This window comes from Lampetra planeri, chromosome 4 (assembly GCF_965212315.1).
Source record: "Lampetra planeri chromosome 4, kcLamPlan1.2.h2, whole genome shotgun sequence".
Classification (NCBI taxonomy): Eukaryota; Metazoa; Chordata; class Hyperoartia; order Petromyzontiformes; family Petromyzontidae; genus Lampetra; species Lampetra planeri.
In genome coordinates, this window is record NC_136110.1 from 12,554,532 (window position 1) to 12,582,030 (window position 27,499).

The 27,499-nt window shown below is 52.1% G+C and overlaps 1 protein-coding gene across 2 annotated transcripts in view; it reads left to right on the forward strand.

Annotated features, from left to right (window-relative positions):
• Positions 1 to 27,499, forward strand: part of LOC144717707 (regulator of G-protein signaling 14-like) — a 144,382-nt gene that overhangs the window by 16,276 nt on the left and 100,607 nt on the right. The window contains exon 1 of one of the 2 annotated variants that reach the window (XM_078593284.1): positions 20,080 to 20,431. The exons of the other annotated variant lie outside the window; for it this stretch is intronic. Within the exon in view, the coding sequence (XP_078449410.1) occupies positions 20,309 to 20,431 (123 nt within the window). The 5' untranslated portion in view covers positions 20,080 to 20,308. Of the gene's footprint in view, positions 1 to 20,079; positions 20,432 to 27,499 lie in introns of those variants that run through there. 2 annotated transcript variants of the gene reach the window in all.

The window sequence follows — 27,499 nt, forward strand, 5'->3', positions numbered from 1 at the left end:
CGTCAGGGGGAGAGAGAGTCAGCTCGGGACGGCTGGGCGAGACGTCGGCTCTCCAGCTTTCGGCCGAGCGATGGTCCGAAAGCAGGCTTTGTTTTTTTGTTTATTTGTTTATTTCTATATATCTCAGCTCGTAGCCAAATCGTTTTTAAAAGCAAAGTCGGCAGTCGAACGCGATGTCTGTGATCCTGCGTGGCCACGGTGCGGTGCACAGGCCACGAGAACAAAGACAGAGACACCCAACACGTTCGTCAATAATGGTGCCCTCTCAGTGCCAGATTAAGCTAGTGTGGGGCCTGTAGCATATGTTGTTATAAAGGGGCCCTAAATAAAAAGAAAACACGTAAATATTAAAACACATACATTTTTTACTTGCATAGTAAAGTAATTGTATTTTTTATAAATCGCTAACCTTTAACACCCAGTCGTTCATAAAAGTTGAAGGCGGTATAGTACTATAGTAATAGAGCAAGTGCAGAATCACTGAACCGGAATTGATAGCTTGTAAGCATTTAGCGCGGGGCCCTTGAAAGTGCGGGGCCCGTAGCATATGTAGCTACTTGTGCTACTCGGATAATCCCTATATGAAGGAAAATAAATATTCGCAAAACGTGATGCTTTGGACAGTGGCCTCTTCTTCTTCGTCGTATCAGCAGCAGCAGAGAAGTGATAAAGGGTCACATTGCCCAAGACATCGCCTGCCATCTACAGCACGTACTCTACGTATGTATATCTCCCAGTTAGGGCCGTGTTGAGTTCCTGTCGCGGGTTTAGTGTGCCCTTCCCGACTTCACTGAGCGCGGGAATCTCGTTGGGGTTTGCATTCACGATAGACGCGGAGGCTCGTTGGGTGAACAGATAGTGCCCATGGTTTGTGGTTGGGGTGTTTGTGTATTCACTGTCGTGAGGGAATGACAACAAACTAAACACACAGTTCGAAAGACACGAGTTTTAAATCTAGATGATTTGAAAGTGCATAGCTCCAGCGGCTTCTTAATATTGGAAGTAAGAGCGTTCCAGACGGCCGACAAGTGTACCTGAAAGTGTGCGATGCGGTGACCGTCCTTGTTCGATAGTCAGCCAAAAATGAATGTGAATGTGTGAGGGTGGACGAGAGTGGGAGGTCGTGAGCTTGGATTGTGTGCGAGTGTGATCGTGTACTTGTGTGCGAGCGTGTGTGTGTGTGCGTGGGGAGCGGTAGCGTAGCGGTTAGCGTGCTACGCTACAAACCCGGTAACTCGGCCAACACTGGTGACGATTATCTCAACCGGTGCTGGGCCTCCCCTAGGTAGACTCAGCCTCAAATGAGTGCCTTGTGCAGTGTGTAGTAAACATCGCCACTATGGAGACAAACGTCGGCAGGGCGTGGTACTGGCCACCCACTCTCTCGTGTGCCGTGCCGGCCTTCATACGTGCTCCCGAACAGCACTTGCTCCAACAATCTTTGTTTGTTATGCTCCTGAGAACGAGTCTTGAAACTCCGCTGCCGTCAGGACATTCGCGATCGGTCCGGCAGCGGTGCCAGCCTCTGCGTTTGTCTCGCACTCGTGCCTAACGCAGGACTTGATCACTTCCAAGTGCATGCTGCCTGGCCATTACCCCAACCTCTCTGCGCCGACGCGTTGTGTTCTATTCGGGGGCGGCCGCGCTACCCAGAGTCCCGGAGCGCTGAGCTGGCACTGCCGAGTGCCCTGCGCTTGAGCCACCTGCGATTGGGACGAGTTCTCAAGTGCATCGCGCTGACGATCTCAACCCGGTCGCCAATAGCTGCACAAAAATTAAAAGCCCGTCATGTTAACCCTTGCCCGTTCCGATGACGTCCGCTTGCGTGCATCATCAGTAGTTTTTCTTCCGATTCCATTCATGTACGTTCACGTATGTGAACGTGATCAAAACAAAACCGGGTGAAAAACTCAAATAAAATAACTTTATCAGTACTGAGGCTCCGGCAAGGCCATGTGGGAGGGCGTGTGGCACAGATTGGCGCCAGCTATCGTAGAATGCGGTCGTGTCGCTACACTTCTCTGCGGTAAGTACAATGTCTTTAAAAACAACGGCGCTACTATGCCTCTTCAAATAAAATTACCGCTAAGTTGCTGGCGCGTTCCAAGATGCAGACGTGAACAGGACACCACCCTGCAACTTGCAGACATCTTGGAACAGGAAAGGGTTAACATTCGTACATTTTACACGTAATCTTAATATATTGCGGCTCTGGGAATTAAATATTGGCGTGACTGTCCTGCAACAAGCAACCTCACGGCAGTGTGCAGCACAGCGTAACCCCTGCTGTTGAAAGGATATAAAGGCGACTAGAATGATTTTTCATGACGTCCTGTGGAAATCTTTTCCGCCACCATTCTCCGGCACTGCTCCGTAAGATTTACGAATGCATTCTGATGATCTTTCATGACCTTGTTCTGACAGCGCGATTGTAAAGTGTCGGAAGGAAAGACGGCAAAGTCATTTAATGGAAGCGGGCCCGCTAGTCAGTGCAAGCTGCGGGGGGGGGGGGAGGGGCGGGGGAGGCGTTCTGCAGCTGCACGGATCATCTCGAGCTTTGATCGCCCTGGTCACGTTTGTTTCTTCTGCAATCGTGAGCTTCACGGCTCATGGGATTCCTCCAGGACAAACAAAGATTCTGACTCTAAAGGCTGGCAAACGACCCTAGTTACACCGACCAACATCAGAAGCAGCAACTTTATTTAGACCGGAGGAATCCGATGAGATACGAAGCTCATTTTAACGGATGTCCAGGAGGACGTAGCGACAGCTGTGCCTCCGACTCTCTCTCTCGGGGCGCTGCTCAGCACCTGAAATCCACTGCAGTGCCTTACGCATGTGATGTACGTACGTATGTTGAACTTTTTTCGCACCGTACGTGGCCAGCCGTGCTAATCGGAGGTGATAGGCGTTAATAGCTTAGTCAATAAATCCCGTCTCCCTGGGCTCAAGATTGCTGTTGTGTTCCTGGCGGTGTCGTCATAGGCCAACCGTGAGAACCTTCCCAGAGTTCTTTGCTGTGTGATGCGGTCGCTCTCCTGGGGGGGGGGGGGGGGCGCAGTGGAGCGCTGCGTCAGAGTCGCCGCGAGACTTCTGCGGCTTTGAAACACGTTGTGTGGGTGGACACGTTGCATACAAAAAGGGAAAAGTGTAAAGAAATAGATCGCTTTCATGTTTGTTTATTACGTAACCAAAAATATCCCACGCTTTGGGTTAGCGGGGTGGGGTGGACGACCAAACGGCTCCGGTCAGGGCAGCCAATAAGGTCACAGGCGTTGTGTGCCGCTGCACGAAAGCTCACCCCCAAGATGGTATTTCCAGCACTCGCTGGGATAAAACACATCTTGTCCTGCCAAGCGTGCATGTGACCAGATTCAGACTCGTGGCCCTCCCAAAAAAAAGTGTTGGTAATGCTCACAAAGACAAAGATCCCCCGTATAGCCTGAACAGACTGTTGGGGCAAGTGCTGTTAGCGGGCACCTATGAAGGACGGCACGGCGCGCGAGGGGTGGGCGGCCAGCACCACGCCCGGACATTTTTGTCTCCCCAGGTACTCATTTGAGGCTGAGTCGACCTAGGGGAGGCTCTGGACCGATTCAAAGAATCGTCACTGGTGTTGGTCGTGAACGGGAATTCGAACTCGGGTTGCCGGGTTCGAAGCGCTAACCGCTACGCCACACGCATGCACCGCGAGGTTTTGCGTCATGTGAGCTCGTAAAAGTTTGGCCCGAGGTGAAGCCCTCCAGGCCCTGGGGACCTTGCCAGGAACACAAATGGGGGGCGCTGTCATTATAACTTTTGGATAGTAAAACTTGAAGGTTTTTCTTCAAATCATTGACTATGAAACTGGAATGCCGTGGCTTTCTCGAGTTATATGAGCCTCGTATCCGTCCCAAGTGAAACGCGTGCCAGACCCCCGTCATTCATAGGTCACGGTTGGACCGGTACCCCCTGCCACGAGCTGGCAATCCGGCCCGTGACCGTGCGAGCGATGGCACCATGGTCGTGACAGTGACAGTGTGGCTCTGTGTGTGGCTCCGTGCCGGCACCGTCTACCTGTGCTGACCCTGGAACCAGCCGTGACCTCGAGGGGTCATGGTGGATCTCTCACCTTGCCCACGCGTGAGCCAGCCAGCCAGCAAAACTTTAAAAAATGTATGACAGAAAAACGGAGAACTCGGAGGAAACCCTTTCAGAACAAGGGGGGAACATACATACAGTACTCCACAGAGAAAGGTGCCCAAGTCGGGAGTCAAACCTAGGCCCCTTCTTGCTGCGAGGCTTGAAAACACCTGGATAAAAATCACGAGAAATGCAGGCGTTTACTCGGCAAACATAACCAAAACGTACGCTGAAACTCTGTTTCAAAGTTTGTGTTCTCCCAGCGTCATTCTCGTTGCGTTTCCTGACCACACCTCCCTCTGACCTCTCCCACATTCCTGCCGGCTCTGCCGAACATTTTCCCTACGCATCTCGTGGCTTGCTGGGGTGGGCGTGGGGGTTGGCCGAATGACATGGAGAAGGAAAGCATTTGGGGGCGAGGGGGGGGCGTTAAGTGCTTGACCGACAGAGATAAGATATTGGCGCTCAAAATGTATTGCTGCAGAAGGACACTGCGGCATCTAAGTTGGACCCAAAGAAAGGCCAGCGTAGAAGTAAGAAAAATGTTGCACATAGAAGATTACAACCTGACGATGCGGGCAGTGATGGTAAGGAAACTGACACTATTTGGACACGCATATGTCGGATGGACAACAGCAGGAACAATTTAAGTGTGTTGTTCAGAAACATGTAAGGAACCGCAAAGAGAGGGAGAGCTCAGAGAGAATGGCTTGGCGACGACCTCACAAGAGATTGGTGCCAGCAAGACGTGGGCCACTACTTGGGTGTATTGGCACAAGACAAGAGAGAAACGTGGAAACAAATGACGAAATGTTGCAGTGGAACACCTCGGCCCCAAGGCCGTAGCCATGGAGTCAACATTGGGGGGGACCAAATCTTCCAGGGGGTCTGGGGGTCCCTCCCCCCAGAAAAAAAATCTAAATTTGAAAACTCATTTCCTGCCTAAAAAAAAAAATCACTAACACATAAGATGGACTTTTTATTTATTTTTTACAATAATGTCTAATAGTGTATTGTATTACATTGCTCTGTTTTTTTTTCTTGTTTCATTGTATGTAATGGCAGAGATTAGGGATTAATAAAGTACAACCATAACCACAATCATATAAACAGACATCTATTTTATAGCAATATATTGGGCGGGACATTTTGAGCATATTTGAATATTGGAGGGATGCGGGGATGCGTCCCCCCAAATATATATTATAATTACGGTCTTGATCTGCCCCATGGAATCGTGATGATGACGACAACGATGTTGGGAGCCGAGATGAATGGAGCCAAAATTGTCTGGCGCAGCGGTCCGGCGCGAGGGTGCTCCCAATCCCGAGTGCTGGACATCCCTGCCGAACCCTTCGCGTCTCTCTCGAACTCTGCGGTCACGTGCCACCGCGGGGCATCTGAGCTGACGTGGGGGGGCCCGTTGGTTCGGAGTTCACGTCTCAGATGCCACAGGGGCACCGCGCCGGCGAGATGTTAACTACCTCGCCTGGTATGCAGGAGGTCGTGGGTTCCATCGCGATATGGACGACCGCTGCATATTTGGGGTTTTGCGTGTCTCTCTCTCTCTCCCTGTGGTCGCGTTTGTTTTTTCTCCGGTCCCTCCGGTTTTTTGCCTGCACGTTCAGAATCAACATCACGCGTTTCGAGTGTTTTGCTGCTATACATTTCCACATTATTAGCAACTTCGTTGAGCTATCATTTGTTGCCAGGTCACTTCTTTACAAGAGCGATATAGCTCAGTGCGTCTTACCCGGTAAAATAGAAAATAGTTTAGTTTATAGCTATTAGTTTATAGCTGTTAGCGGGGGGCTCAGGGCTTTTCGGGCGTCAACGCGGCGGTCATGGAAATATCAAATCACCCCCGTCCCACAAACCCACTCCCTTGGTCTCTTTCTCCACTTCTTAACTCTCCCTCGTTTCCCGTTCGCGACAAATCTCTCTCAAGTCCTCAGCCAATCCCCCCCCCCCTCGCCGTCCCGACCGCTGCCCCCCAGCCCCCCAGCCATCATCGTTAGTTAATGAATTAATTAGTGAAGGTGGCCTCACACGACCCTCGCTCGAGCAGTGCCCCGTGCGATTGCGCAGGACCCACGGTGGGGGTGGGGGGGAGGTTGGGGGAGGGTGGTGGGAGGATGGAGGGTGGGGGGTAGGTTGGGGGAGGGTGGTGGGAGGATGGAGGTTGGGGGAGGGTGGGGGGAGGGTGGAGGGAGGATGGAGGGTGGGGGGAGGGTGGAGGGTTGAGGGTGGGGGGAGTGTGGAGGGTTGAGGGGGGGTGGAGGGTGGGGGGGAGGTTGGGGGAGGGTGGGGGGTGGAGGGTGGGGGGGTAGAGGGTGGGTGGGGGGTGGTGGGTGGGGGGTGGAGGGTGGGTGGGGGGAGGGGTTGACGTCAGCAGGGACACTTTGAACTTGGCTCAACTCTGCGGGATGCGGATGACGTCACCACACAGGCGTTTATGGTCACCACACAGGCGTTTGTGGTGACGTCACTTCCGCACACTTGGCCGAACGTACGGCAGGAAGCCAGTAAGCAAAACTTTAACAACAAATATGACCAGAAACAGAAGAGCTCGGAGCAAATCCGCGTAGAACAGAGGGAGAACAAACTCCACGCAGAAAGGCACCTGGGTCGGCAATCGAACCCAGGGGCCCGACTTGCTGTGAGGCGCGAGTTATTCACCCCAATCTGCCACCCTTGCCGCCCACGATGCAGATTTGTAAAACTCCACCACGAGCCGGGCCGCGAGGCGACGAGAGCAACAGAGCTAAGCGAAGTGAGGGATGTGAACCCACCCGCGTGGACGACGTGATTGCCTGTCGGCCCTGTTGCGTGTCGGATTCCTCTCCGCGTGCTGCGGTTCTCCTGCTGGCGAAATCTCCTGAATCAGGGCCATCCATACAAGGGGTGTGGGGGCCTGGGGCATATCCCACCGTGCGGGCCGCCCCTCCGCCAGCAGTATTCCATCTGACACCGTGACGAAGAATCACGGGGACCCCCTCTCCCCCCCCAAAGCACGAGGCCCGGGGCGGTCTCCCCGATTCGCCGTGTACCATAGGGACGGCCCTGCTCCTGACGAGAGGGTCTCGAGATGTAAAAGAACCTCGTAAATGAATGACATCAACGTTATCAGCATCATCGGCATCATCAGCATCATCGGCATCATCATCATCATCGCCAACAGAATTGCTGCGATTAGCAGCAGAAGCAGCAGCAACGGTGGCGAAACTGCTCCAGGTAATGCCCCAACTGAACGTTATTAAGCAATGGCAGGGATCGAGTCGCTGGACCCTCCCCCCGCTCCCCTCCCGCGCAAACCACAGAACCACACGCAGGCTGGCAGTGGGGCCACGCGGGGCCACGCAGGGCCACGCAGTCACGTAGACGGTCCCCTGCTGCCTTAGCTCGGTGCGGTCGGGGGGAGCGGGGTGGGGGGGTGTTATCGTCGGCTTCGGAATGATGTAGTAGTTGCTCCTGTTTTGCGACGTGAATATGTTCATACGTATTCTTTCGCACCGTACGTAGCCAACCGTGCTCATCGGAGGTGCCGAATGTGGTATCCGAAACGCTCTTTTTCAGAAACTTGTTTGCGTGCCGTGGACTCGTGGGAAAGCTCGGCACAATCACTTGATTCTGCTCACGTGGCCGTGTTTCGGTTGAATCTGTCATTAATACCACGCGAGCCGTCGAGCAACTTCACGCGTAATTACGATTTTCATCCATCGTCGTGTCTCTTCACTCTAAACGAGTTGCCCCTGAGCCAATGACAGAAATTCAACATTCGCGTGGCAGGGGCCGGTCTCCCCACAGGGGTGACGACTCTCAACTTCCATTCCGCCAGCTGTGGAGGGACGACGATGGGTCCATGTCCGCTCGCTGAGCGGGATTCGAACTTGCAACCTTCCGCTCGCGGGTTGGAGCATAGCCATAACAGACCTTGTGGGGCAAGTGCTGTGAGCGAGCAGCACCTGCGAAGGCCGGCACGGCACACGATGGTGGGGATGTGCGTTCAGCACCACGCCAGGCCGCCTTTGTCTCCCCAAGTAACAATGTTTACGCTCCACACCAGGTACTCATTTGCGGTTGAGTCGATCTAGAGGAGGCCCAGACAAACGCAGCATCTCTCACACACACACACTGACATCAGCACTCGATAGCATTTCAAAGTAATCGTCACTGGCGTTGGTGGGCCGCGAGCGGGGAATCGACCTCGCGGTGGCTGGGCTCCTCGTGGCTTGCTGATGGGTCAACGGACGCGTGCCGGGGCGCTGCCTGCCGGTGACAATGCCCCGGGGGGCGGTCTCTTGGGCTGCTGACGAAGCCCTGCGAAGTTGTGGAGCCAGACCGTCACCCTGCCACCACCACCCCTGCCACTCCTGCCACCACCACCGCCACCACCACCGTCGCCCGCCGTGTCACGGCCCGTGACGTCAGTGTCTGGTCTCGCTTAAATGCTCTTTTGAAACCGGCTTTGGCCAGAGCCGATGGAATGTGCATAATTGATGTCGATTTTCGCAGAAATGGGAAACGGGTTCTGGGATTGGGGGTTTGAAGTCCACAAGTGCGTAGCAGTTGTTGCGTTTTAATAGGCAGATGGAAGGGCGCATTGAGATAATCAGGTGTTTTTTTGTGCGTGTGAGAGTGTTGTGGTCTAATTGATGTTCATCAGAGTCATCGTTAGCCAAAGTTCAGGTTCACCGTCGTCAGTCACATTCATCACAATTAACAATAATTACATTGTTGACATGAATATCATAATTCCTCGTAACCATCATTCTCACCATCATCATCATCCCAATAAACAAAATCGTCATCGTCGTCACGTGGTGAGGAGTCCCAGTGGAGCACAATCTACTATTGTTGTACTGAACGTCTATGCTTCTAGATCTACGCCCCCCCCCCCGCTTCACCAAACGCGTCGAAGTAGGGTCAAGTGACCCCCGCGACCTGCATGGACGTGGCGAGGCCCTCTCACCTCGCGGTGGATCGACAGAAGCGGCTGTGAGAGCGCACGCGGTCACCGGCGTCGCCACGGCAACGCTGCCATTGGCATCACCGCTGCCAAGGGCCCACAGGCATCATTCGAGGGCAGGGTCCATTATTTATCAATCTCTTCATTATTTACTTGTTATCACGCCGCTTGTTTACCCAGGAAGCCTCGCTGACTCCCGTGACTCTTTTATTTTTCCGGAGGGTCCTGCCAAGTGCTAGTAGTGGAGGGGGTGGGGAGCGATGATTACCAACACGTTTATTCCGACCGAGCGATGTTTATTCCCCATTGTTGGTGAAGTCGTAGGTCCCACCCACCGCGGCCTCTCGATCGATCACCGAGCACCCTCGACCGCAACCGCTGCACAAACCGTGGCAGACAGATGCGGATACCTGATGATGCACAAATGGAAAATAAAAACTCTCCAGTAGCGTGTGACGCTGGTCATCCAGAACAGACCGTACAACGTATATCGACGAACCCCGAATCGCGTTGCATCGTGTTCGTGCCCAAGGCTTGGAGGGCCACTTGGCTCCTCTTTTGATGTCTGCGGTTCACAATCCATGCCCAGGCTCAGAGAGCCAGACCAAGTCACATTGGGGCCGTCCATAAATGACATCACGCACCTGGGGGGTCAGACATTTGTGACGATGTGTGACGAGGGTGGGGAGGGGGGTTTGAGAAATGTGACGTCACATCAAAATGCGCAACTTGAAATAAATATAAACACGTTCTACTTAATTAAATATACTTTTTAATACATTTTTATCCTACAACATCAGAGTGCAGCGCCACATTAAATACGCACTACAATGACAATATTTTAAAGCGATTTGAAGCATGTTTTATTTTTCTGGGGGGGGGGGGGGGGGGGGGAGCAGAGCTTTGTGACGTCATATTTGAGGGGGGGGTCTGACTTTTTGTGACGCCGTGTGACGAAGGGGGGGGGGATCAAAAATCGTCCAAAATCGCGTGACGTCATTTATGGACGGCCCCATTGCTCTGATTCTTAATGTTGCATGCAACCTGCACGATACATTACGTAACCCAGTAATTCTCAACCTTGTTTGGCTACTGTACCCCTTGTTGAATTTTACTTTCAACCGAGTATCACCCCATGCCTGACCCAATCTGGTTCTGAGAAGCAAATGTATGAATAGCGAACGTCAATATTTTTGCCAAATGTCCATTTTGTGAGGTTATCCTCACTAGCTGGTAACTGCAAGCAAATAAAATAAGAATTAAATGGACGCTCCGCACGCGTGACGTCACTTTCCCGCGCTCGACGGTTGCTGTTGGCAACCGCTTTGTTTACCGCGAGTGAGTTCAGAAAGGGCCTTTTATTTCGTTCTAGCCCACCATATGGATCGAAATGTTATCGTAGTTATTTTACATTGGCAGAGTCACGCGTGATTATTCATCAATGGCTCTCACGTACGGTTTAATTTCACACATTTATAAATCACCTTACGTAAGCCCCCCCCCCGTGGGACAAGGGTTGGAGGGCCACGTGGCTTCTCCTTGAGAACCATTGAAGTGATCGGAAAATCACACAAACAAAGTAACGTTGTCCACCCTTACTGCGAAACTACTCCAGACGATGTAACACAGAGAGCCCTCGTGATGGCCTTGAGTTGCAGCGGTGTCGTCAATAACCAAACTGTGATCGCCGTTTGATTATGTGACGTCACATCAAAATGCGCAACTTAAAATAAATGTAGACGACACGTTCTACTTAATTAAATATACTTTTTATTAAATGGTTTCTCCTACAACATCAGAGTGCAGCGCCACATTAAATACGCACTACAATGACAATAGTTTAAAGCGATTTGAAGCATGTTTTATTTTGGGGGGGCAAAGCTTTGTGACGTCATATCTGAGGGGGGGAGGATCTGACTTTTTGTGACGCCGTATGACAAGGGGGGGGGGGCAAAATTGTCCAAAATCGCGTGACGTCATTTATGGACGGACCCTTTGAGGTTTGCGTGTCTCTCTCTCCCTGGTGGTTGTGTGGATTTTTCTCTGGGTTCTCCAGTTCCCCCCCGCCCACATTTATAATCATCACGCCACGTTCAGAGTATTTGGCTGCTACTATAAATGTCCACGTGATAAGCCACTTTGTTGAGCTATCATTTGTGGCCCGGTGAAATACTAAATAGATGAGTTGTAAGTTTAATTATTATCATTACTTACTTGGTGATGCTATCCACACCGTGCCCTCACAGCCGATAGCACCTGCTATGCATGGTGATTACCTTCTTCATAGCCCCATTAATGCATCATTATGTGCTGTGAATTCGGAGCATTGCGCAGTCGTGTAGCGGTTAGCGCTACGCTGCGCTACAAACCTGGCTACCCAGGTTCGATTCCCACTCATGGCGAACACCAGTGATGATTATCTGAACCGGTCCTGGACCTCCCCTAGGTCGACTCAGCCTCAAATGATTACCTGGTGCGATGTGTAAACATCGCCACTAGGGAGACAAAGGCGGCCGGGCGTGGTGTTGGCCACCCACCTCCTCGTGTGCCGTGCTGGCCTTGAAAGGTGCTCGCTAACAGCACTTGCCTCTACAGTCTGTTAAGGCTATACGGGGGATCTTTATCTTTGTGTGCGTGACCAACTCTGTATAACTTCATTGACACTGAATGCAAGTTTTTGGTGCGTCTTTCGCCTCCTCGCGAGTTGCGAGGAGGCGAAACTGGGCCCACGGATTTAGCCGTTGTTTGTGCCACGGTTCCAATTGCAAGATTGTTCATAATACAGGTTTTTGTTTGGGCTAGATCGACTAAATATATAAATGTGTCGTTAAATTAGAAAGGTTTGTCATGTTAACAGAACATGCCAATTCGTTACTAGTACAGCACACCAGTGTGTTGGAGAGAAAAAAAATGTTTACGTGACAAACCTTACTAATTGTTTGTGTTGGGTGGTGGCGAGTTTAACGACACATTTATAAATGTACGCGATCTAACCCAAAAAAACCTGCATTATGGATGATATTGATCGCGAAACCTTCGTGTTAAACTGAAAGATTCTTGTAAAAATGGCTATTTAGTTAATAAAAAACATGTTGGAGGCAGATAATGAATGCCCCCATGCTGCACAACTGGTGGGCACTGTCCACGTAGGGCCCAGTGAACTGAAACTTTCTCCCTCATGGCTCGGTGGGACAAAGGCCCCTTCCCAATCCAGTGGCAGCTGTCAGATTAAATGAGAAAGAGCAACAAATGCAGGAAACCTTTGAGCAATGGAGCCGCACGCAACAAGCGCGCATGGACAAAGATCTCCCGTATAGTTTTCGATCCACTTTTGGGGCAAGCGCTGTTAGGGAGCACCTATAAAGGATGGCACGGCACACGAGGGAGTGGGTGGCCAGCACCACGCCCGGCCTCCTTTTTCTCCCCAATGACGATGTTTACACACCGCACCAGGTACTCATGTGAGGCCGAGTCAACCTCGGGGAGGCTCAGGACCGGTTCAGATAATTAATCATCACCGATGTTGGTGGCCGTGAGCGAGAATCGAACTCGGGTCGCCGGGTTCATAGTGCAGGGTAGCACAGAAATGATTCGAATAAGAGACGACGGCGAACAGGCCGGTCAAATTTCTCCATCCGCCGTCGCTCAGACCCCCTGTACCGTCCTCCCATGTAGCGGCCCTGGGAGAATCCTCACACCGTACACAATTCGTAGCGTTGCAAAGATGTCCGTGCATGTTTAGGCAGCTGTGCTGTGTTATTCAACTCCCTTTGTCGGGGGTGTAAACCTTGCGCGCGCTGAGTTACGGCCACTCGAGGCACGTCGGCAGGGTGCCATTCACATTCATCGGCAGAATCTCACTTGGGCTCCGCAGATCTCTCCGTCCCGGTGCAGCCAGTGGACAAAAGGCCGAGGCAAGGGATACGCCCGGACTCGACGGCCCTCCGCCCATGCGAGAACAGCACCCATTGTTGACTCCCGCGTTCCGTACTGCGAGGAGGTGGAGGAGAGCAAGGGAGGTCGCGCTGTGCGTTGAAACTCGGCCCCGAAGGGACTGGTGGTCGACACACCCCGCTACAAGATGGGCGCTTGTGAAAATCCAGTTGTGCATTGCGTCCTGCTCGCTGGTTTTGCACTTGCTGGTTACGTTTGCGAAGGTCTGTGCCGACCTCCAGTTTGCAGCCCTGAAGCCAGTGGTTGAAATTCCACGTTCCGACAGAGTGCATCCATGTGGACAGTCACTGTCGACTTGACCCCATCGCGTGGTTACTAATTTTTGTTTAATTCGACAAGAGCACGGGGGCAGAATGCGAGGCAATAACAACGGAGAGGCGGGGGCACAGAAATTCCGCGGGCACAATGCCCCGAACACAGAGCTCATGGGTTGGGGGGAACGGAGGGGTGGGGGGGGTGGGTTGAAATTGGCTCACTGCGTCCCACTTACGTGGGAACGTGCGAGTGAAGCGGATTTATTTTTCACGTGGGGAATGGAAGGTAAATGGAGAAGGGGCAAAGTAAAAGGCAAAATGGGTGGGGGGGGGGTTTACAAAAACAAGGTTTAGGAAATAAAGTAACCTACATGCGCCAAATGACCTGGTTGTCCATACGCATCCTGTGCAGCAGTGATCGCTCCACTATGGGGTGGTACCTTGAACATCCATCCCCTCCCCGTGGTATCTATTTTATCGACCCTGAATGGATGATGGGCTGAGTCAACCCCCCCCCCCCAACCGAGAGTTGAACTCACAACCTTCCCATTGGGAGCCGCTCGCTTTACCGCTGGTGCCACCATGGCCAAATTTAGTTGTACGGGTTTAAAAAAAAACACTTAAAACTCTGTTCATGTAACATTGTGTAAATACATCTAATACATAAATACATTTACGTTTTACACGTGTAGGCTTTCACGCCCAATATTATTCGCGATTAAGTTTTTGTGGGGTTAGATCGCTTAAATGTGCGTGCACCGTGAAACCCACCTTGAACCGACCACAGCCATGTATCAATTCTGGCAATCGCCCAATGAAGCCGATTGTAATCACCGGCGAAACGTGAAATTGTAGGCGTTGTTGGTTTGATCTCCAACACACAAGCGGCGCTGCTGAAGTGGCAACTCGTTGGCACGTTGTTTGTGTCTTTCGGGAGAGTGAAACTCCTCTTGTCGGGTGTTGAATCAGAATCTTTATTTATACCGGAGGAATCCGATGAGCTATGAAGCTCTTTATGACAGATGCCCAGGTGGGGGCGGGTCAGAAGGTTACAACAACAAACAATACAAAAAACACGATAAGAGTGCAAAGTGTAGGAAAGGTAAACAAATGACAAAAAAAACACTTTTTTATCTCACCAGGTAAAGCCCACAGAGCTATTAGCTTATTTCTCAGAAGCGACCTGGCCACAAATGATATCTCATCAAAGTGGCTTATTGTGTGCAAATTTATAGCAGAAGCCAAATAATCTAAAGAATGGGGGGCTGCTGTTCCCGGATAATTTTTCGGGCTCAATAACTCCTTTAGTCCCCGCGCATGGACACCCGGAGAAACGCGGATAAGGGAAGCAGCTCGTGCCGTGTCTCAGCCACTCCTGCCGCGTCTCAGCCACTCCTGCCGCGTCTCAGCCACTCCTGCCGATACTATGGAGAAAGATGAGAGGAGTTCTGCTGGTCTCTAACAAAATTGCGCGCCCTCTGCTGGGGTGATGGCACGACTCAATAATATCTGGAGAAGCAAGCAAATCAGCTACAATACCAAATGGAACATCTTAAGAACCACAGCTTTGTATGCCTGCGGGACTTGGATATTAAAAAAGACTGACAAGAGATAAGACATTGGCATTCGAAAGGTCTTGCTACAGAAGGATGCTGCATCTAAACTGGACCCAAAGAGTGACCAACGTAGAAGTAAGAATACAAACCGATGCAGGCAGGCAGTGGGGAGAAGGAAACTGACACTGTTTGGACACACGTAGGATGGACAACAACAGGATAATTAACAGTGTGTTGTTGTTCAGAGAAATGGAAGGAACCGGAGAGAGGGGAAGAGCTCACAGAGAATGCCCTGAGGACGACATCACAAGAGATTGGTGCCAGCAAGACGTGGGCCACTACTTGGGCGCATTGGCACAAGACAGAGAGGAAAGTGGACACCTACGGGGCTATCTGCCCCATGGATTGTGCTGATGCTGGAGGACCAACAAAGGTATGGGAAGTTCACGCAATTCTAACTTCCTGCAATGAAACGCAGTCACCGCAATGTGTGACAGCCTGGCACAGGACAGCGGGGGCCTCTAACCCATCATCCCGACATTCGTGATTCCTTCACAGAGATACATGGCTCTTCCGCTCTGTGCCGTGGATCCCGAAGGATTGGCAGATGATTTAGACGGATAAAAAAAAAAAATCGAGTTGTATTTCACGCCGCCGTCTGACTTCTTCGTTAAGGTGACCGTGCGGTGCCGGAGATTGAGGATTCACGTTCAGACTCCGAGTGGAGAGACGAGGAGATGGGGCGGTGTGGAGGTGATGGGGCGGTGTGGAGGAGATGGGGTGGTGTGTACTCCCGTGACGCAGAGCAAAGGGAACCATTGCATTGCTGGCACTCTCCGCGTGTCCACATTTCTCCCTCAGTGCGTCTCCACATTTCTCTCTCTCTCTGTGCGTCTCCGCGTTTCTCTGTGCGTGCATGTTTCCCTCCCTCCTCTCTCTCTCTCAGGTACTTTCCGTGAGTATCCATGGCCCAGGCCATCTTTGCGTACCCACAAATTACGTTTTCCTTGTCCCCCCCCCCCCCCATGTCTCGATGCGTCTCTCTCCACCTCCCTCTGCGTGTCTCTGAGCTTCTCCACCTACATCATCATCACATCTCCTACCTTCACCTTTTCGATTGATCACCCCAGTGGGCCTCACCTCCCCACCAGGCCTCCTACTCAACCAATTTGCGTTCAGTTTTGTTGTTGTTGTTGTTGTGCGCATTAAAAAACTTGAAAAATTCTCAACTTTATCAAGCGGAGCTTCTCGTACTCACCGCCCTCTGGTCTGGATGATAACTGCAGATGCGCAGTTATCATCCATGCCCCCCCTCTCCAAGGATTCCTGATTTGCGTAAACATGAGCTCGTCAAGGACGGCTCCCTCTCGTGCCGCGGTCGTGGTGTGCCACTTAAATCTGCCCCATGCTGCCCACCAGAGACACGAAGCGACATTAAGGAAGTCACATCCTGGCTGCGGAATTCCACAGCCCTCGGTGACCCCGTGGTTTCCTTTGGGCGCCGGCCGCATCTCCGCGGTGTGCGTCTGCGGCGCTCCCATTCACGTTTGGGGCGCCACACTATCGGTACCGGAGCATTCCTGGCTGTAAGAGATCTCCACGCAGCCGCACGGTGTAAATGTTATTGCAGCCCCCTACTCTACGAGATGTCTGGCAAAAAGCATTACCAGGCTACAGCGTGCACTAAATTCTCTGGCACGCGTCATGATGGGTACTGCAAGATCCGACCGTGTCCGTCCGGTGCTCACTAAACTGCGTTGGCTTTCGGTTGCCGAATTAATTCATTATAAGGTCGCAATCAAAGTGCTCGCCACAAATCAACCGCAACACCTCGCTGATCTCGTCAAGGAGCATCAACCATCACGTGAACTCCGGTCATCCTCGCAGCAGCGGCTTTTGGCTCGCCATCGAACAAAGACGGTGACTGCATCGCGCACTTTCAGGTGCGCTTCTGCGGCCATCTGGAATGCTCTTCCTTCCGATATTAGGAAGCCACCGGAGCTGTGCACTTTAAAATCATCAGCTAGATTGAAAACTCGTAACTTTAGGACTGCTTTTTGTGTTTAGTTCTCCTTCCCCCGCACCTCCGATTAGCACGGTTGGCTACGTACGGTGTGAAAGAAGTTCAACACACATACTTACGTACAACATACAGACATTCATACATTTGCACCACGTGCCTTGAGAGACGCCTGGCGTGCATCGGCAGCTCTGGTGGATAAGTGCGATTATGGCGACGATGACGACGATGACGACGATGATGACAACGGCGTTGATGGCGATGAACCCACGGTGTCGAAATGCAGCTCCGGTGCCAGTCGTTCCGTGTATCCCATTACCCGCTTCTCCTGCTCAGTGCCTCTGATGATTGTTTTGAAGTCAAATTTCTCGTTCGATTTGCAGCGGATAAACCGCCGGTCCCTGCGCGTCGTGTTCCCTGCTCCCTGGATCTACGAGTTGGTTGAGTGGTGGAATATTCCGGAGTGAGGCCAGCAATGAGGTGTGAAGAATAAGATGTGAACAATGAGATGGGCAGATTGAGATGGGCAGAATGAGATGAGGGATGAGAGGTAAAGAATGAGGGGTTAGAAATGACACGTGAAGAATGAGACGTGAAGAATGAGATACTTTACTCCTAGAGGGGAGAGGGAGGCACAATGAAAATCTGCGTTGGTCGGGAGACTACTGGACATCTGTGATGTCACTCTATGGAGACGTGGAAGTCACCCGCGTGAGAGTGTGTGTGTGTCTTCTTGGTTCTTTCGGTAAAGTCACGTAGAAGGGAAGTAATAAAATAAAAATAAAACATAATAAAATAATATAATAATATAATATAATAATATAATATAATATGTTGTTGACGCAGTAGGGGGCACAGCTGGTGCGTCTGCCAGTCATCTCAGACAGTCAACCCATGCCACCTGGGTCTGTCCCGTGAGCTCCTGTCAGGCAGCGAGCCTTCGACACTTCACGTGGCCTCAAAGTGCTCCTGGTCTGGCACGGGCGTTATGGTGACATCACCGTACGTAGCCAACTGCGCTAATTGGAGGTGCGGGGGAAGGGTAACGAACTAAACACAAAAAGCAGTTCTCAAGAAATGAGTTTTCAATGTAGATTTAAAAGTCCACAGCTCCAGTGGCTTCCTAATATTGAGAAGGAGGCGCGTTCCAGACAGCCGCAAAAGCGCATCTGAAAGCGCCGCATGATCCGGCGGTAACCGCGAGCAGCCAAAATATAAATATGCTGCGAGGGATGACCACCGGAGCTCGCGTGACCGATGGTTCACGCTCCTTGACGAGGCCAGCGAGGTGATATGGTGTGCTTCATCTGTGGCAAGGAGCACTTCGTGCAACGAGTGTGCGAGGTCGGTCAGTCAGCGCCGAGGTCTGGCACAACAACCAGGAGGTGGCAGCCCAACCCCTCTGCGGGCAGCCGTGCAGCGTTGAGCCAACGACGAAAGCTGTCCTGACTCAACTGTTCATTCTGTCACCTCGGACTGAATTTGGCATCGGCGGCGGAGGTTGTCGTGAATGGAGGAAAGATCGTGAAGCGGAAGTGGGTGTTTTTGGGATTTTTGATTGACGTGGACTTGGAGGGTTCGTGTGGGAAGCCCCGAATGGAGAGGGATGAACTGACTGCCTGGGGAACTGGAGCCCCCGGCGAAAGCACGATCGCTGGAAACCACAGAAGCTCTGGTGACACCGCTGTGTGCACAGAAGAGCACATTTGATTTACTGTCTAGCCAAATATTTGGCTAAATTTGATGCCAAAAAGTATATGTTGTTGTCTCTAATCCCCTGTTCCTATCTCCTTGTCTGTCTCCCTCTTTATTTTTGTCTGTGTCTGTTTTTCTGCCTCTGTATCTTCGGGTATGTTGCACCGTTTCCCTCTGTCTCCCCCCTCTCCCTGTGTGTCTCTCTCCTCTCCTGCCTCCTCTCCCTGCGTTCTCTTCTCTCTCCCTCCCTCCCTCCACCTCTCCCCACTCTGTGTCTGTGGCGTTCAGTCTCTTCCTGCCTCGTCTCTCCTTGTCTTGCTGTCCGTCTCCCCGCGTCCGCGTCCCTGCGTCGTGATCCCTGCCTCTGTGTCTCAGGCGTGCAGCGATTCGGGCCCCCCCCCAGGGAGGTGGGTTCAACAATGAAAGTTATGTTTTTGTCTCAATCGACCGCTCTCGTTTGTCACGTCCGTCTCGTATCCCCCGCACCTCCGATTAGCACGGTTGGCTACGTACGGCGCTAAAGAAGTTCGACGTGCGTGCATGTGTATCGCTCGTTGTGTTTACTATCGTCCGTCTGCCTCATTGGCTCCGTGGCCCTTGACGTAACGTTGCAATATGATTATCTTTACTGGTAAAAACCACACTCGGTTCTTTCATGAAGTGTTCCAATACGCGTATCACAAGCACAATGGATGATTTTGATTGGTCAATCGATTCATCATTGCGTGCCTAATTAACACGTTACCCTTGGTAAGCGTTGGGAGTCGGTTCCTGGAGACGACCTCTCTCGCTCTCGATCCCAGTCACCCCAATCGTGTGTCCTTGACGTTTATAAACGGGCACTGCTGGGAGGTGAGCGTGTGAGCATGCAAGCGGGTCGCCATAGTGGCTAGGAGATGTTAACTACCTCGCCTGGTATCCAGGAGGTCGTCGGTTTGATCCCGACCCCAACGATCCCTGTATATTTGGAGTTTCTGTGTCTCTCTCCCCGCGGTCGCGTGGATTTTTCTCCAGGTCCTCTGGGTTTTCCCTCCACGTTTAGAATGAACACGTGTTTAGAGTATGGCTGCGATAAATTTCCACGTGATGATAAGCCACTTCGTTGAGTTGTCATTTGTGGCCACGTTGCTTCTGAAAAAGAGCTATACAGCTCAGTAGGCCTTATTTAAAAAAAAAAGTTTTTTTTCGAGTTGTGTAAATGAAGAGACGACGTGCGTCTGAAACAGGCCACCTGCGCTGGTCCCGGCACTGTAAGTCTTTCCTGCTGTAACAGCCAGAGGGAGGGGACGAGGGAAAACACACACCGCCAAAAACACACACACACACATGGCCAAAACAGGGCCTTGGGCCCTCTGTGGCAGAACGGGATACGGCGCGCACGCTTCCGTCCATGCCGCTTCACTCAGATCACACCGGCAGATTGCGCTGGCCACATCAGGCGCGTGCACGCGCGCGTGCGTCCTGAGACCAGCAACAACAACAACAAAAACAGTATAAAAAGGTAGCTTTGGGACAGCATCGAGGGAACTCTGTGTACACACGTTGCAGGGACTGCGTGCAACAACAACCGTGGTCCGAATGAGTCGAACGCCACCGGAGGGCCGTCGAGTCCCCCCGGCTCCGCATCTAGATCAGCGGCGATAGCGCCGAAGGAATTTCCACGGCTGGCTGCCGTCGCCTGGGGAGGAGAGTGCGGAGGAGAGTGGGGAGGAGAGTGGGGAGGAGAGTGCGTGTGCTGATGGAGGAGAGGTGGGAGTCGTTCGTGAGTGAGTGGGACAGCGGTGGCGGCCGTGGCGGGGAGATGAGTATGAGCGCTGCCGAAGCGATGCTGTTCGAGGAGCCGGTGTCACGCGTGTCTCTGGTGAGTAGCGATGATAATGATCATTTACCACCGTTTTACCGTTGTTATCTTACCAGGTAAGGCCCTGCTGAGCTATGTAGCTCTTTTTCAGAAGCGGCCTGGCCACTAATGATAGCTCAACGAAGTGGCTTAGCAAGTGGAAATTTATAGCAGCCAAATACTCTTCTAAAAATGTACATTTGTAATGCGCCGTGTATGGGCAGCAGGAAATAAACGGGAGCAGGGAAAATGGCCAGGACTAGTCAGGAGTAAAGTCCAATTTAAAGAGGTTGAGTTTTCAAAGACAAACTTAACCCTTTCCCATTGTGAGACGTCTGCAAGTTGCAGGATTGGTGTCCCGTTCAACTCTCAATCTCGGAACGCGCAAGCGGTTATTAGCTTTAATTGTATTTAGAGAGGCGTAGTAGCGCCGTTGTTTTGAGAGACATTGCCCTCGCCGCAGAGAACCGCAGCGACACGACCGAACTCAACGAGAGCTGGCGCCAAACTGTGCTACACGCCCTCCCACGTGGCCGTGTGGGAGCCTCGGCTCCGTTCCGATGATGAACGTTATCGGAACAGAATCATCAACGGAACGGAATCGGAAGAAAAGGTTTAAATAACGTAGGTGAAGAAAATGAAAATAAATTAAATCTTCTACGTGACTTTACCGAAAGAACCAAAGGGTATGGATCCTTGCAGTCACGAAAACTTCAAATCTAGAATGAAAGGTTTAAATAACTCCAACGACGACTCCTATTGTCTTATAAGCAAAGGCAAAGCCACGTTCCATAGTCTGGGAGCTGCGCAGTGGCACAAGCCCGGACCACACCCTGCAGGAACGGAGCGTTGTGTTCGGAGTGCCAGGAGGTGCGGTGCCCTGCCGATACTCGCCACATTTCGACGAAGCTGTGCGCCACAGATGGCGAGCTTCTACCGGGAGAGGGGGGACAGTGTTACCGCGTGGTTTTTTTTACTCAATAAAAGCATGCGCTTCGAGTATTCGGCTGCTTTACATAACCCCGTGATGATAGGCCACGTGGTTGAGCTATCATTTGTGGCCAGGTCTCTTCTGAAAAAGAAGCTAATAGCTCAGTGGGCTTTACCTGGTAAAATAAAAGTCGTTAATTTATGTTAATTATTTTGTTCAAATATTTTGTAGTGATTGTTTACCTCTCCTATACTTTGCACTTCTATCGTGGTTTTTGTTGTTTGTTGTAGCATTCTGACCCCGTGCCCCTACTGGACCTCTGAGCACAAGAGCTTTATAGCTCATCGGATTTCCCCCTGCAGTATGAATAAAGAGTCTGATTCTGAATGAGGTCATGAACAAAGTTATTCAAACTTGGACCGTGATGCCGGTGCACGCTTTTTTTTCTAACCTAACAAAACAACGCGAGCCCATTACAATTCCCAACGCGACTGAACCATTTAGGAGAAGCGGGGGGGGGGGTGATGAAGTTTGGGGAAAGGGGCCCACTGCCCCAGTCAAGTGGGGACATCACGACGGGGGTGGTGGGGGGGGGTGCACAGCGCAGAATCTTTCACGGCCACCGTGAAGCCAGACGCTCCACGTCCAACGCCCCGCCGCTGGTATCATTAACGGGCGAGGGGTCACTGCGGCTGAACCCGCGAGCCCCTTGCGAGGGCAACTGCAACGCGCTGCCGCTCTCCGCCGCACGCTACGAAGTCGCGTGGACGTGGCAGCAGCCTGCTGGCATTGAACATTCGGGGATAATTATTTTGTGAGTGGCTAAGAATGCAGCAAGCGGCTCGGATGTTCCTCGCTATGGCACCGCCGACGACAAAGCCACCGGGCATGGGTGGCCAACACCACGCTCGACCGCCTTTGTCTCCCTAGTGCTGATGTCTTATGCTGTATTGTACACAGCGCACGAGGGTACTCGTCAAAGGCGAGCGCATTCTGTTCAAGGCTGTACGGGAGGTGTTTGTAATGACTCTGTGTGTGTGTGACTCGACTTTAACGTGTGTCGAATGCTTTTGTGTGTGAATGCACGTGGGTACAAGAGGTGCGTACGAGGAGTGAGCGTGCGTGAGAAGTGTGCGTGCGTGCGTGTGACTCATGCAATTGTGGGGAGCGTCGGTGCAGCGGTGAGCCGCGCTGCGCTACGAATCCGGCGACCCGAGTTCCATTCCCGCTCACGGCCAACACCGGTGACGATTATCTGAACCGGTCCTGATCCTCCCCTAGGTCGACTCAGCCTCAAACGAATACCTGGTGCGGCAGTGTGGTAAAACATCGCCGTTGGGGAGACAAAGGCGGCCGGGCGTGGTGTTGGCCACCCAACCCCTCGTGTGCCGTGCACTACTCGCTAACAGCACTTGCCCCAACAGTCTGTTAGAGGTGGGGGGGGTCTTTGTGTTTGTACAATCGTAGCCGCTGCAGCCCAGTCGCGTTGTAATCGCTGCGCTGCAGTAGCCGCACGCCGCTGGGCAGGCGCGTGCTGACGCGTCGAGTCGCGCGCTATCGCGACGCGTGGCTCCGACTCAAGAAAACCTGCGTAAGAGTTAATTACTGGTGACTTACACGAACTCTGCGCAAATGATATGACGAGGTTTTTTTGGGGGGCGAATTCTCGATCGAATCGCAACCACTGAATTATGACGATTCATTGATTTTTTTTTATATACGGGGATTTTTGGGGAGCTTGGGAGACCGTCTAATCAGTACCGTACGTAGGCGTGGATATGCTCTTACTGTAACCTTGATGACGATATCATCGTCGTCGCCATCATCAGCCCTGGTCAATCCACTGCTGGATGAAGGCCTCACCAAGCCGTCTCCTTCTCTCACCGTCCCGCGTTGTAACGATGTCGCCCGTGCACGCGAGCTGACTCCATCGTTTCAAATCCACGGTGGATGTCGCGTGGCGGTACCCCGTCTGGCACCGTCACGGTGCAGTGAAACTCTCCCTCGGGCACTCGCCTGTGCTTCTCCCTCTTTTATTATTTTCGTGTTTGTTCCGATCGCTGTTATACTTCACAGCTCCACAGTTGTTGCTTTGCTTTCGTCATTTTCGTGACCACACGCCCCCCCCCCCCTTTGATCACTCTTGCAAACACAGACTCATCCTGGTCTCTTGAGCTCACGTCCGGCCAAACAAAATAAACTTGCGCTCCTGTTATCCGCAACACTTCAGAAGTGTAGAAATGCCCAATTTCACGGCCAATGGGCAGAGCATCGTGAATCGTAGAGACAATCGGAGTTGAGCTTGAGAGGAGCATCAACGAGCGACGCGGTTTTAATGGGTGGCGGCTCGCTTCTCGGGGTGCCGCGGTGGCTGGGAGATGTTAACTACCTCGCCTTGTATACGGGAGGTCGTGGGTTCCATCTCGACCCTGACGACGCCTGGACATTTTGAGTTTGCGTGTCTCTCTCCCTGTGGTCACGTGGATTAGTATCCGGGTTCTCCGGTTTTTCCCTCCACATTTAGAATCACCGTGCGTTTAGAGTATTTGCCTGCTATACATTTCCACGTGATAATCCACTTCGTAGGGCTAGTATTTGTGATTGCCAGGTCGCTTCTGAAAAAGAGCTACGTAGCTCAGTGGGCCTTCCCTGGTGTAATAATTTAGTTTCTAGAATATTCTTGTGCATTAACACCTTCGGGATGGCTGTTCAGCCAAAGAGTTCACAGCATTTGTCTTGGCACTTCAAGGTTTCGTCTGTTGGGTCGTTCCTACGCCCCTCGGAAATATTTTCGCGGGTTGCTCGCAGGAAGCGAATGCAAAAAAATTACAGCGGCAGGGGCGGCCGCCGTTCTTTGGCGAAAAACATCCTGCCTGCTTGTTACTCCCTTCAGAATGTGAGACGTTTCCCCCGGTGGCTCACTGATTATACCATTTTAGGTCACGCACGCAGTAAAATCCTGAGTTGAAAATCTCTCGCCAGCGCGTTCTTGTTTTGTTTGCTTCATGGACTTTCAAAATCAGCCCAGCTGGAGTAAGGAGGCACGGATTCCTATACGCTGCAGAAAATTCATCATCATCGGCTATGATGTATCGACTGCTGGATGAAGGCATCCCTACCCTGACACCGAAGTGCATTGCTTTCCACTAACAGCTATACGATGCAATTGTCCCCAGTTATTTATTACGGCAGAGGAAAGCTATAAATTTTGATTAACAATTTTTTTTATTTTACCAGGTAAGGCTCACTGAGCTATGTAGCTCTTTTTCAGAAGCGACCTGGCCACAAATGATTGCTCAACGAAGTGGCTTAGCAAGTGGAAATTTATAGCAGCCAAATACTCTCAACGCGTGATGTTGATTCTAAATGTGGACGTAAAACACAGAGGACCCGGAGAAAAATCCACGCGACCGCGGGGAGAGAGAGACACGCAAACTCCACATATGCAGCAGGCGTCAGGATCGAGATCGAACCCAAGACCTCCTGTATATTAGGCGAGGTAATTAACATCTAGCCACCACGGCGCCCTAATGTTACAATCCGCCCGGCACTTCCACTCCACCGGATTTGATTGCTCCATCTCCTCGGTGGATGCCCTCTTGTCCGGCGCAGTTTTTGTTTCCTTGGCCGCCCGTCTGTCGCTCTCTTCGTCCGTTTTCGCACCCTCTAGCGGAGTGGCTGGCCCCACGCCCCACTCACTTAACTCGTCCCTGTCACTGGTGTCTCTTAACCCACCGGCGAGCGATTACAGTACGAGTGATTGGATGTATGTGTATGTATGTACATGTACGTTGAACTTATTTTCGCACCGTATAAAGGAAAGGGTGTGTAAGATGTAATTTGTAGATGGAGGATAAGGTGACCAGGGGAATGAGATTACGATGCCAGGGTACGGACTTAGTTCGCATGCCAGGCCCGAAGCCGGCGGGCAGCGTTGTGGTTGTATGTGTATTGAATTTCTTTCGCACCGTACGTAGCCAACCGTGTTAATCGGAGGTGCGAGGAAGGAAGGACGTCAAACTAAACACAAAAAGGACTTCTACAGAAATTAGTTTTCAATTAGGATGTAAAAGTGCACAGATTCATTTGAATTCGTAGATAATAATGCAATGCATGCTCTCTCATTTAGAAACGTGCGAAAAATTGTAACAGGGTCTTTCGAATACCTCCTTTGAAAACGATCGCCCTAACTTTGGTGATGCACCAAAATACGTCGCTGGTCTCGTCAAGGAGCATAAACCATCATCACGCGAACTACGGTCATCCTCACGGCAGTAGCGGTTTTTGGCGAGACGTCGAGCAAAGACGGCCGCCGCATCGCGCGCTTTCAGACGCGGCCGTCTGGAACGCTCTTCCTTCCGATATTAGGAAGCCACTGGAGCTATGCAATTTTAAATCTCAATTGAAAACTTATTTCTTGAGAACCGCTTTTTGTGTTTAGTTTGTTGTCCTTCCCCCTCGCCTCCGATTAGCATGGTTGGCTACGTACGGTACGAAAGAAGTTCAACATGCGTACAACCACAACGCTGCCCGCTGGCTTTGGGCACGGCACGCGGACGCCATGTGTGCAGAGCACATCCACTGCCCCATAATCTCATTACCCTATCTGTCACCGTATCCTCTGTCTCCAAATTATATGTTACACACCCTTCCCACGTGTCGCATGTTGCCACGTAATGCTCCCTGGAGGTCTTGAAGTAGAGGGCCACATCACATTCGATATTCACATCGCATTCAATATTCACATCACATTCAATAGCCACATCGCATTCAATGCCCACGTCACATTTAGTAATCACATCGCATTCAATATTCACATCACATTCAATATTCACATCGCATTCAATAGACTTGAGATAATTAATCAGTTCAGCCTTTATAGGTGAACTACAATGAAATAATGGTAGACGGTTTAATCGTTAATTCAGGCTTGTAGACGTATGGCTGTTTGTGCCACACTGCACGTGGTTACGTAACACCGCGACTCTGGGACCACCGCAAGCCCCCTGATGGGGGGCTCACCCCCCGTGTCTCTCCCCCCGTGTCTCTCACCCCCCGTGTCTCCCTCCCCCCGTGTCTCCCTCCCCCCGTGTCTCCCACCCCCGTGTCTCCCACCCCCCGTGTCTCCCTCCCCCCGTGTCTCCCACTCCCCCCGTGTCTCCCTCCCCCCGTGTCTCCCTCCCCCTGTGTCTCTCACCCCCCGTGTCTCCCTCCCCCCGTGTTTCTCCCCCCGTGTCTCTCCCCCCGTGTCTCTCACCCCGTGTTTCCCACCCCCCGTGTCTCTCTCCCCCCGTGTCTCCCACCCCCCGTGTCTCCCACCCCCCGTGTCTCCCACCCCCCGTGTCTCTCTCCCCCCGTGTCTCTCTCACCCAGTGTCTCTCTCACCCAGTGTCTCTCACCCCCCGTGTATCTCTCCCCGTGTCTCCCTCCCCCCGTGTCTCCCTCCCCCCGTGTCTCCCTCCCCCCGTGTCTCCCTCCCCCCGTGTCTTTCCCCCGTGTCTGTTCCCCCGTGTCCCTCACACCGTGTCTCCCACCCCCCGTGTCTCTCACCCCCCGTGTCTCTCACCCCCCGTGTCTCTCTCACCCCGTGTCTCTCTCACTCCCCGTGTCTCTCTCACTCCCCGTGTCTCCCTCCCCCCGTGTCTCTCCCCCCGTGTCTCACCCCCCCCGTGTTTCTCACCCCGTGTCTCTCACCCCGACTATCCATCAATTCCGGAGCCCCACAATTCCATCTACAAATCGTCATGTCGTCATCATCATCATCAGCGGCATCGTCGTGATCGGCCACGGTCAATCCACTGCTGGATGAAGGCCCTCACCAAGCCGTCGCACGCAGCTTGAGCATCTGCTATGTGTGTGTATGTTGAACTTCTCTCGCACCATACATAGCCAACCGTGTTAATCAGAGGTGGGGTGATTTACCCGTCGAGCGGTACGGCTCGTGCTGCCTGCGATGCCCGCCGCTGATAGGACGTCTCGCCAGGGAGATAGAGCCGTGAAGTCAGCTCGTGTGCACGTGCTGGGTAGATGATTACATCGCAGCATCGTGAGAGATGGCGACGGCTTGGGGAGGTCCTCATCCAGTGGTGGATCGACCATGGCTGCTGCTGCTGATGATGATGATAATTTTGCTATGCCGCTTAGTGGTAGTATATCTC